The following is an 11490-nucleotide window of genomic DNA, read 5'->3' on the forward strand; positions in this document are numbered from 1 at the left end:
ACTGTGGAATTACACTATAGTAAGAAGAAAAACCTAAATAACGTCAGAGATATTAACCTGCAATGTTCTTTTCGTCCTTGTTTTTTTTAGAATTAAATGTTTCTACCTGTATCACTGACGGTAGAGCATGAGAAACTGATAAGTTACTGGCGATAACAAAACACAGGCTAAGCTATCCCTCTGCTTAGACTTCGGCTTAGATAAGTATTTGGATTCAACACCCATCAACAGCTAAAAATCAGAAACAGCTTTACTGCCAAGTAGTTTTTCCACTTACAAGGATTGTGCTTTGGTGACTAGGTCTGTAGAAATAGACATATATACAAAATATACAGCTTATACAGAATATTAAAGACTTTTTGGTAGTTGTTAGTGTCGACGCCTTGGCAATGTGTGTTGATGAATTTGAGGAGTGGAGCGTATGAGCGAGTACTGAATGGATGGGGGTGCATTTCTTTGGATGCTGAGTTCAGATATCAACAATCTCTCTCCAGAATCGCAGACTTCCCCTTTAACTTCAGCCTCTCATTTTCCAATATGAACTGATCAACCCTCATTTCCCCCCTGGCAGACAACCCCTTCCTCCATACTCTATCCCTGCCTCCTTTACTCCTCTTTCTGCTTCTCTGCCTCCCTTTCAGGCCCAGTCAACCCAAGCTCACTCCACACATGTGGCACGATTAGAGGCAGAACGTGGGGTTGTATTGATTTCTGAAGCTGTGAGATGACAAGTTTGGTCTCAGATCCCCCTGTTTACATCTGACTCGCTGCAAGCCGCTTGTGGTCTGAGAGAAAGGAAGACAATAGGGAGTAATAGAAAGAAAACGCATCGATATTTCCTTTGTCTGAAGAAGATGATTACCTGGTGTTCTGTCATGCAGCATGTATGGGCATTTACACTATGCCTAATGCTATATCATCTATGTCTTAGATATACTATTGTTTAGGTTTGGGTTTGTGAAACTGCTAGGGACCAGTCCATTGTGGAACACCACTGAGCTGCCAACTCAGATTGTAGCAAATGCCAAAACAGAGGAAGGTGAGTCACAGTGGCATTTGGAGGAGGAGGCCCCTGCAGACAAAATTCATCATGCCTGCAGATGCTGCCTGCAGCTGGGGCAGGTGGATCACTAACTGCAACAACAAGGGAAACACTGGACATAGAGTAAGGGGGTGCCATGGTCTGCGACTCAACACCATCCCATCAAGGAAAAGTACCCTTCACCACATAACGATACCTCCACAGACACTAGAAAATATGGGTGAGGTCCCTCTCCGAAGGATTAGACTTTTCGTATCTCTCATTGTTTTGTCAGACAAACCCCTGATTCTGTGTGACCTTTGACCGCTAAGCTTGTCCCCCCCCCCCCCCCCCCCCCTTATTCTTTGGGGCAGCTGACACAAAAAGAAGTGTTGCATATGATTTCCATATGGGTCTTTTGTTGGTGAGACATAGGCGACAAAGATGCATGTTCCCTTTTGCTCACTGTCTTGATCAGTCAGGTGTGTGGTATTTTTTAAGGATTCTATGAGTCACTGGATGTATAAATCAGTCTTACATTGCGTGCTGGTGTCACTGTCATTAATGGCTGACAGTCTATTGACTGGCCTGCCAAGCCTTGTTAAACCAACTGGCAGCTTTTCCGAGACCAAAGCCTACATCGCATCCTTTTATACCAACAACAAACTTCCTTTCTCCCCTGGAGCTATTTATCTACCTTTCAATTCATGTCACCTTTCATTTCTCGCTATTGTTTTCAGCTGTCTTCTTGCCCGACCCCTGGTCTCTCTTGAAGGATGCATGTGGATTTCTGGCAGCTTGCTGAGGATGTTTTTTTTTTTCAACTAACATGCCACAAATCTATGATTGGCCAATGAAGCTCTCTTTGAAGCTTCCCTGCATCTCTCTAAACATCTTGGGCAACATCAAAGACCGCAGGCCAGAGTTCAACTGGGAGCATCGTCTCTCCTTTTCCCTTTTCCCCTCTTCTTCAAGGGTCTTGTTTCTGCGCAGCGCTGCTGAAGGAGATGAATAGCGAGCAGAGGGGAAAAGGGGAGGCGGAGGAAGCAGCTTCTCTTCCTGCGTTTGTGTCCATCATGTGTCATGGCCGCTCTTGGCTTTCATGTTCTGTCTGGCTGAGTCTCCTGCTCCAGCAGTCTCTGTTTCCTCGCTGCAAATCTGTGTCCCTCAGAGGCAGGAGACACTCTCTCCTCTGCATCCATTTCAGCTCGGCTCAGCGTAGCTGGGCTCTGCTCTCACCTTGCTGACACCAGCTCCTCAGCAGACACCTCTTCCCTGCATGGGCTCAGCTGGCTGACAGGCAGCTGTCTGTGTGGATAAAGAAGGGGAGGACACACACTGTAGTAGGCATGTCACCATCACTGCCTCCTTTTCTAACACCTTTGCTATTGCCACCTCTTTGGTTTAGACACTTCTGGAAGCATCTCATGCTTCCTCAAAAATAAAACTGTACCTAAAGTGACATCAGGTTATGTTTTTCTTTGTTTTTACTCAGGTTGGATTGAAGGTTAAGCAGGTTATGTTTTTATGCATTTAGTTGTTTTTTACTTCACCAGCTCATAATGTTCAAAGTAAACACAGAACACCCTCTTCACCCTTTCATGTTGCTGCATTTTTGCTAACGTAGAATAATTATGATCACTGCATCTCAAGTGTGGCTAATTGTTGAGCCTAATATAGCGGACTTTGACTCAAACACTTGAGAAATAGTCCGTGTTTGATTACCACGGAAAGGAAAATTCAGTCACAGGGGCCCAAAACAAGCCAGTGGCTGATGAAGACAAATGTGCAAACACATGTTGGCAGAATTGCTTTTTGGTTGAGCGTGATCGGCTACGCTCAGGAGGGCGGAACCAGGAGTTGTGATTTATAGTTTTGTGTTGTCCCTGGACCACCACTGTCTGCTGCCTCCCACTACTGTAATTACCATGTGTGTCTATTAGAATAGTCCTGCTGCCCACAATGTATCACCTCAGCCAAGAGGAGTTACACTTACCAGAGGTAGTCTTGTTATTCAAACAGTGTTCCCTACAAAAGCATGATACACAGGAAGAGTGGTGAGCAAAAACACACTGCAGATGATGTGATAAAGGTCAAAAAGAACAATACTGAAAGGTTGAGGAGTGTATTGAAAGGGGGAAAACAAGGACAGACACAGGTTGTTCTTCCTACAGACATGTATGCCTTCATTTGGATGCTATAAACCACATACAATTTTAGCCACAGTATATATCCCCAATCCTCCATTAAATGCTCTTCACCCTCATTGTATTCTGAAATGCTACATACCTGCATACCTACATGTAATAATTTAAACAACATTAATGTTTTATGTGCTTTTTATGCAGCTACATCTGTGGATTTCAGAACCTATTCAATGTATTTTTACATTACATGTCACCTTGCATCTTATCTGTATCCCTGCTGACTAGTTTGCTTTGACTAAAGTCTGCTGGTCTGGATTCAGTTTTCTTTGCCTTGGGCCTTATAGCATCTCCTAGTGGGCAAACTGCCCGCTGTTTTCAATCCCATAAAAATTAATGCTTTGAATAATGTGATTTAGTCAATACCTTCAGGTACCTTCACAAATAAGAGAACTTGACATCTTCTGAGCTTGTTTATAAAGTAGATTTCTCTGCAGTGTTTCCATTATGGATCATTTTCTTTGCAGTTTAATAGTCAGAGTGTGTGCGCAGTCCACTTCCCACCGACTTTGTCAAAACATTTGAATCTGTCTGCTTTAATTACAGTTTTGTTTAGAACTAATAAACCATTTTACATAAGGGAACTTTCTTTCATCTCTTTCTCAAACTAATTATTTTTGTTACATCTACCTAAAAAGGAACTGAATCACCTTTTTCTTCTTCATGAGAGCTCTGAACTGATAATGAGACCTGGCACTGAGCTCTGGTCAGTGTCATTTATGCTGTAATTGGCCTAAGGGTGTAAAGGGCAGCCATGCATCAGAGAAGACAGAGAACTAAGTGGCTTACAATGACAGTACTGAGAGAATTAAATACAAGTAGAGAACTCACATAAGTCACAAACTGAAGAGAGTTTTTGAGTGGTTTATGATCCAACATGTATTATAGACATCATGATTATTATACAGATGATTGACTGAATGAATTTGTGTTTTTATGTCATACAAAGTGCTGTTGCACAAGGGACACAACATACTTTCAGCACTCACACTAAAAAGAAAGAAAAAAAAATAAACAACAAAGCATTACAGTATACCACACAGACAACAAATTGTTTTACACCTTCTGTCAACAACATATTTTTCTGAATGTCCCTCCTTTTACTAAATAATCTAAATGCAAATATAACTGGTGTAAGAGGTACAATATTTAACTCTGAAATGTAGTGGTGAATGACTAGAAAAATAAAGTCTTTATTTAAGTATCTACTGGCACTTTTCACAATGTCTCTCAATTCTAAATGTACAAACCATTTTCAGATCGCAATGTTACTGCAACAACAGCTGCATAGTTTGTAAGAGAAGAAGAGTAACACAAAACATAACGAACATGCACATTTTATTACTATTTGTGCCTGTGTAAAGTATTACTTATATTTAATTCTGACTTGATGGCTTGATAGTACATTTCAAGAAGGTACCATTTTATTTTGGGTATGTCATTTATTTTTCAGTCTTGTGCATAAACAACAGGGTGCTTTTTAAGGTCTTTTTAAAATTACAACATGATACAGATAAATGCATCTAATTTTGATTTTCTTTTCTAAGAGCCTGTCCTGTACATCACATATTGTTTCCATGGTCTCCAGATGTAACAGCAAATCCTTTACCTGAGCTTGGCATGGATAGCCCATTTTTCTTATCACTAATCATGCCAATATTGAATTTTTCAAGATTCCTGAAAGTTGAATTGTTCATGTTTCATATGAGTAGCTACTTATATCGTCTCCTTCATTCTCAGTATTTTATGCTGCTGTTTACTCGCACAAATAGACCAATTCGCTTAAGTGTTTCTGTGACAGTTTGTTTCCAACATCAAACATCTTATAGACTTGAATCAGTTCAAAACCTTTGTATAACTTAAAATCTCAATACCTCCACAGTATATCCACAGTAAACAAGTTGTTGGCAGCATTGCAGTTGTTTAAAATGGTTGAATCAAGGGTCACATGAATGATTGAGGTTACACAGAGGATAGGGTTGTGCTGCTCACACTGATATCATAGCTCATTAGAGAAATAACATGGTCTCAATTGATCTCTGTGCCCATAAGCTCAAGTGGTTCAGACTGAATTTGTGAGTCATTGATTTCTATGGCTTATTAAAGGTATGAGTATCTTACCATACAGAGATGTGAAAGCAGGATTACCAGGAAATAGAGGTATTGATTGGGTCAAGAAGCTGGGGCTTACATTTTAAATTTCACCACGGAGACAGAATTTGATATAACAACAGTGTTGACTGAAAGATATGGGAAAATATCCTGAAGAGTCACAAATTCCTTGGTCGTGTGTTTAAAAAAACCCACAGAACATTAATTGTTACGTCATCAAAATAATTATACTATGCACTATACAGGTGTTTGATGCACAAGATAGATAGATAGAGTACTAAAAGTAGTATTTAACTCTGAAACGCAGTGGATACAATAAGTAAACATTAAAATGCAAGTCCTCATGTAGAGTACAATAACCTGAATACTAAAGTGAATGAACTTATATTCCACCACTGTAACCACAATTTTTATTTCAGTTTATCTAAATTGGTATTCTACACTATTTCCGGATGTCTGTCCAGTGTCCAGTAGGTGGCAGTGTCGCTGCACGGTTCACCCGGCTTCATGTGCGACGACAACCCGGAAAAAGGAAGCGCAAAATGTATGTGGCCGATCTTTCTTCTAAATAAACTAGCTCGTGTGTAGCTACATCCTGAATGCATAGCAAAAACAAATACTTCAGTTACTATTACGACGTATGTTAACTGTATTGCTGGTGTTGTGTCATGATAAAGTTATATTTATCTCCAGTGTTACTGAAGTGAAGGTCTTTGTTTTGCTGCTTTCCTTGCTAGCTAGCTAGAAAGCTAACTGCCATAAACGTTATCTGTTTAACTCCCCAGAGTACTGCTGGTGATTCCGCTGCCGTCGTGCATATCGTCTTGCCAGTTGAAAAATGCCGTCCAACTGGAAAGGATCCTGGACGTTTGCTGTAGCCGCAGTAGCGACCTTGTTTATGCTGGATGCTGTTGGTTTTGCACAGGCGAAGGTAAAATATTAGGCTGCACACCTGACCTTCAAAAATTAATTTACTGGTCGGTCATTAGTATGTTGCCTTCCCATAATGTTATATTTGATCACTTTACTTGAGTATGTTTTCCTAAAACTAAATCCCTTTGTTCAGGAGACTAAAATGTACATTTTTAATGTATCTGCAATGTAAGTTAAGTATTGGAAGAGTGGATCAAAAACATCGTGTCTGTTTTCTTGACAATTACAGAACTTCGAAGATGTTCGCTGCAAGTGCATCTGCCCGCCATACAGAAACATCACCGGCCATATATATAACAGAAATGTCTCTCAGAAGGATTGGTAAGAGAAAGCCTTTATTTGTCATTACACACTCTTCCCTGAGTATAATTGTCGATCCATTAGAAGTACAAGGTAGTTTTTTTTTTATCATTACACAACACATGGTTGTAAAACGAAAAGAAAGTTTGTAGTCCCTTCCTGCGCACACACGCAGAACTTAACAAATAATTAAATCTATTTTAAAATGTGGTAACGTATAAGATAAATGAAATAAAACAATATATAATACAGTTATTTATATAACTGTACTAACTTCACATAAAAAGTCTGACATTAGGGAAACCGTGTCCATTGTAACCTGCTTATCTTTGAGGGTCGCATGGGCTGGAGTGAATCCCTGCTGATTGGGGCGAGAGTTGGGACTCAGGGTAAACCTTGGACAGAACAGTATGGTGTGGAAATAACATTTTGAGGTGTTTTACAGTAACTGCCTCCATGTAGTGGAGCCCATGCCGGTGCCTGGCCATGATGTGGAAGCTTACTGTCTCTTGTGTGAGTGCAAGTATGAGGAACGGAGTAGCAACACCATCAAGGTAGGACTGTCTTTCTTTGGGTTTAATTCTGATTTTTGGCAAAATACTTTGTTCACTCTTATCTTGAATCACACTAACCAAGATTAACAGGGTTGGTGATTGTATGCCACACAATATGAGTCATTTAAAACATTATGAAGTCTGCTTAATCAAAAGAAACAAAATTAGAGTATAGGGCTGCACGATTAATCTAATTGCAATGGCGATGTCGTCATGTGCGATTACATAACCGCAAAAAGTTTGTGATTTAATAGAACAGAGAAAGTGTGTGTGACGCTTTCTTCTGTGTGTGCGCTGCAGTCTGCTCATTATCTCTGCCCACACCGGGCTATCGCATGTTCCTATAAAAACAGATAAGCCTACGTGCAATGAGAAAAATGTTTTATGAGCAGTCTGCAAGTAACTTTTAAGACAACAACCTACCGTAACCCCCCGCCCCGACGCAAATCGTTCAAAACATAGTCAGATTCGTCACCGGAGCACCTAGAGAAATGCCTGTGCTCCACTGTGACAGAGACAGAGCAACGTCGGCGGCAGCTGAAGCAGTAGGCTAAGACAGAAGGAAACTGGGAGAAGATAAGGTTAGTTTGGGTTTGGCTCACCGGCCATTAAACGTTAGCTGTATCAGAGACATTGTATAAGGACTTTGGCTGTCTCGATGCCTTTTGTTGTTCAACATGTTCAACATTTCACAGAGCCACCTTTCGTCAATCGACCAATCACAGCCTGGACGGGGCAGGACATTAAAAAAAGTTTGACGTGCTACAGCAAATCATTAAATGTTGAACAATATGATTATTGACAAGTTAGTACTTAGCATAAACAAATTAGAGACCTAAGTAGAGCTTTTTGCTTGCACAAGGATTTAATGAATAAAAACAACCCCCAGAAATGAAACAGCTGTTAAACTATTAACTAAACATTATACTATTTATTTAATACACTGATGTACAGTTCCTCCTCCAGGTTGTGATAGAACTCTGCAGTGAAGATTACATTGAGCTGTGCGCCAATATTTGCTCCTTCTAGCCTCCTCTGTAGAGCAACACGCTCCGCTTGTTCTGTTTTACATCTGTTTTACTTGTTATTGTTATAAATATTGTTTATTGTTTAACTTTGTTCAAGTTGAGAAATACACATTTCAAAATGTCAGTATTTCATGTTTTGCTTGCTAATTAAGGAAGTAGACTCGTAGTACTATTTGTTCCATTATAATCGAAACGCAATATTGTCCACAATAATGAATTTTTCTTCAAATCGTGCAGTAATGACAGTGTTTACAGAGAGCTGACTTAAGATCTGGTTTTACTGGCTCACATCACATGTGAAAAAATGGGAAACCTGATTTTTTTTTTTTAATCAACATTTTAAGGATTTTTAATAGCTAAAACAGTTTTACACCCAACAAACATCCTGGCTGTCTCAGTATTTAATACATATAATAAAATCTCATTGCAAAGTTCGGTTCAAGATAAGAAGGAAGCAGCATTGTTAGGTGCTGATGCCAGCATGGTAACTTAAAATTATGTAATATCTCTCCATTCTATTTGTCCCAGGTAACCATCATCATTTACCTGTCTGTTGTGGGTGCACTGCTGCTCTACATGCTGTTCCTGCTACTGGTAGATCCTCTTATTCGCAAACATGACCCCTATACCCAGCCACTACACAATGAGGAGGACTCTGAGGTAACCATTCAAACAAACAACAAATGTGTGCTGAAACACATACAGTATGTGCATTCATTTCATTTCAGTTGAGTGTGAAGTCCTTGATTTAATTTGTTCTTTTTTTGTTTGTGTGTATGTTCAGGAGATGCGTCCGCAGGTGGACAACGCCCAGGCCAGAGGAAACACAGTGCTGGAGCGGGTTGAGGGAGCGCAGCAGCGCTGGAAAAAGCAGGTCCAGGAACAGCGCAAGACTGTTTTTGACCGCCACAAGATGCTTAGTTAAACCCTACAGCTGACCTCAAACCAGGTTTAGAGTAGGAAACTTCACTGGGATCAGCCCTATTATACAATCACCAGCTCGATCATTACTAACTTCTTTGTCATTGCTGTGCACTGCACCCTCTGAATAAGTATTTCCTCACTCAGAAACATTTAAACACACAAGCAGATATTTTCTATTATATGTAACACTTAAGGCTCAGTTGCAGTTGTGAAAAAAACTGCATGTTTTCGCACTCTTAACAGCTAGAAATGATCTCGATCACTTCAACAAGTTGCAATGCAACAGATTTTGAATTTCTTGATAAAGTAAGAATATTTTTCGTCTGTTTAGCCAGACTGTGAATAGCTTTTAAGCTTCCTCGTGATAACTTTTCATGTTGTATACTTGCTAATTTGGTATGATATTAAGCTGTTTTTCTTATAGCATAATTTACCTCAGAACAGGTAAACTTTATGTAATGTGAATGGTCAATTTAGCTATTTGGGTAGAAAGAACACCTTACCTGTGCTACTGACAAGCATTGCACTTTTCCCAGTTTAGGTCTAATAATAATTTATTTATAATTATTATTATTACTATAATTTATTTGTCCCCCTTTGCTGTGCATAGTGACCTGGGCATATTTAGTATCAACAGATTTGGCCGTTGAATTTTAAATCGTTGAAATTGCTACCCTCTAAGATGGCCCCAATATGTGCCTTTTTCTTTTTCTCTCTGTGTGCGTGAATGTGTTACAGCAAACCCCAGTGCAAAACTTGGCTCTAAAATGTTAGTTATTCACATCTTTAAGAAAACTTAAAAGATGGGAAGGTGTGCCAATACATTTTGGTTGGTATATCATCCTCCACAGTAGCAGCTGTATAAACTAAATATTTTATCTTGAATTTACCAGTGGAACCTGATTGGTAAACAGTTTGTTCAACAAGGGAGACGCACGGCCACATTTTTGTCCTGTGTTTTGCAGTCGAGTTTGATGGAATATAATTTCCCTTGAGAGAGAGAGAGAGAAATGGAGAACAGGGCATTTAACAGAGCTTCAAAGCCATCCTCAGTCGAATCAAATCTCTGCCACTGGAGATTGTCCTAAATCAGTAAATCTGCAGATAATGCAGTTAAGTGTGGCAGAATCACGGTGCCTCATGGCTTTGAATGGTCCTCCGGCATCATTATGTGTCAGTGAATTCCCCGTTGTGCTACTGAAACTCCCTGTTGGGGAATTTTTAATACAACAAGGAAAGGCACACTGACTCACATTACCTCATGCACAATGTGAACTACTGATGTTAATTTGTCTCAAATGGTTTGTTTTATCACTGAAGTGTTTTTGATTGATTTACATATAATTTCATATCACTGGTATCAGTGTATTTATATAGTTATCTCCAGCCTAACTGGAAGATGGCACTCCTCATGTCTGTACATTTTGCTTGATGTGAAATAAAATAAAAAAAATACTTACTTAATTGTAACATTTTGTTTGGGAACTGTCTTTTAGTTGCTGTAGGAGTCACTGCTGCTGATTATTGGCACTAGGGGGCAACAGAGGACACATATGCGAGCTCGTGTACTACTCATTTACTGTACAGAAATACTGCTTTAACATTAAATTAATCCTCACATTTGGTGTAGTGTTTAGCATTTGGGAAAACGTTCAACACTTTCACCTCTGCCATTTCGAAGGTGATGTTTGTTTGAAAAGTGAAACTCTTATTTCATTACCAAAATCTTTCTTTAGAGGTGGGTGATAAAGTTTATTATCATGTACTGATTTTAATTATCATTGCGTTGTGATAATATGACAATATTTTGTGTCCCAAATGAATGATTCTCTGCACATTTTAATCAAAAATTTACATTTAATAAATGGTTTGTAACACAATAATAACCAGACATAAGGTATTCTATTGCAATGTTGTAACTTCTCCTATGAAGACATGGTAACATGTAAACACTTTGGGATCAGGTGACCTCGTAATCTCATTTTTTGCTCCTTTGAGAAATATTTCCACCTGCTCACTATATCCCCTCCCTGCTCACTATTTTGTCACAGTTTAGGGTTCAACAAGAGCAAACCTTTATCTTTTGCGAGGAGCCTGGATCAGTTTTAAAAGGGAAGGCAGGTTCAGGGGCTAGTGGTGAAATTCTGCTGCTGCAAGACCCCCCACAATTGCGTCTCTCCCCTTCTTCGTGCTCTCGTCTACCACTGCTGCCCTGCCCCAAATCCCCCCCCCCCCCCCCAACCATCTTAACCATCCCCAAGCATGGCCTGTCAGTGGTTCACAGTCTAAATTTAAACTACAGCAGGGCCAACTGCTCCTCCAGCCACTCTGGGCTAATGTTATTTTCCCTGCCGTGGGGGCTTTTTCTGTCAGAGGCCCTCAGCCAGGAGGAGAGGCCTGTGGCTCTGTGTGAG

The 11490-nt window shown here is 39.9% G+C and overlaps 1 protein-coding gene across 2 annotated transcripts; it reads left to right on the forward strand.

Moving 5' to 3' along the window:
- Window positions 1–5811: 5811 nt before the first annotated feature.
- On the forward strand, window positions 5812–10546 carry tmem9 (transmembrane protein 9). 2 transcript variants are annotated; one of them, XM_046057208.1, is made up of 6 exons: window positions 5812–5881; window positions 6123–6268; window positions 6500–6591; window positions 7016–7124; window positions 8681–8812; window positions 8937–10546. In XM_046057208.1, exons 2-6 carry the CDS (start codon window positions 6176–6178, stop codon window positions 9075–9077), a joined length of 567 nt encoding a protein of 188 aa, XP_045913164.1. In that variant the 5' UTR covers window positions 5812–5881; window positions 6123–6175; the 3' UTR covers window positions 9078–10546. The 2 variants fall into 2 exon arrangements, with proteins under 2 accessions (XP_045913164.1, XP_045913165.1); XM_046057209.1 differs by having other exon boundaries at window positions 5875–5975.
- Window positions 10547–11490: the final 944 nt, after the last annotated feature.

The sequence above is a fragment of the Micropterus dolomieu genome, linkage group LG08 (genome assembly GCF_021292245.1).
Source record: "Micropterus dolomieu isolate WLL.071019.BEF.003 ecotype Adirondacks linkage group LG08, ASM2129224v1, whole genome shotgun sequence".
NCBI lineage: Eukaryota > Metazoa > Chordata > Actinopteri > Centrarchiformes > Centrarchidae > Micropterus > Micropterus dolomieu.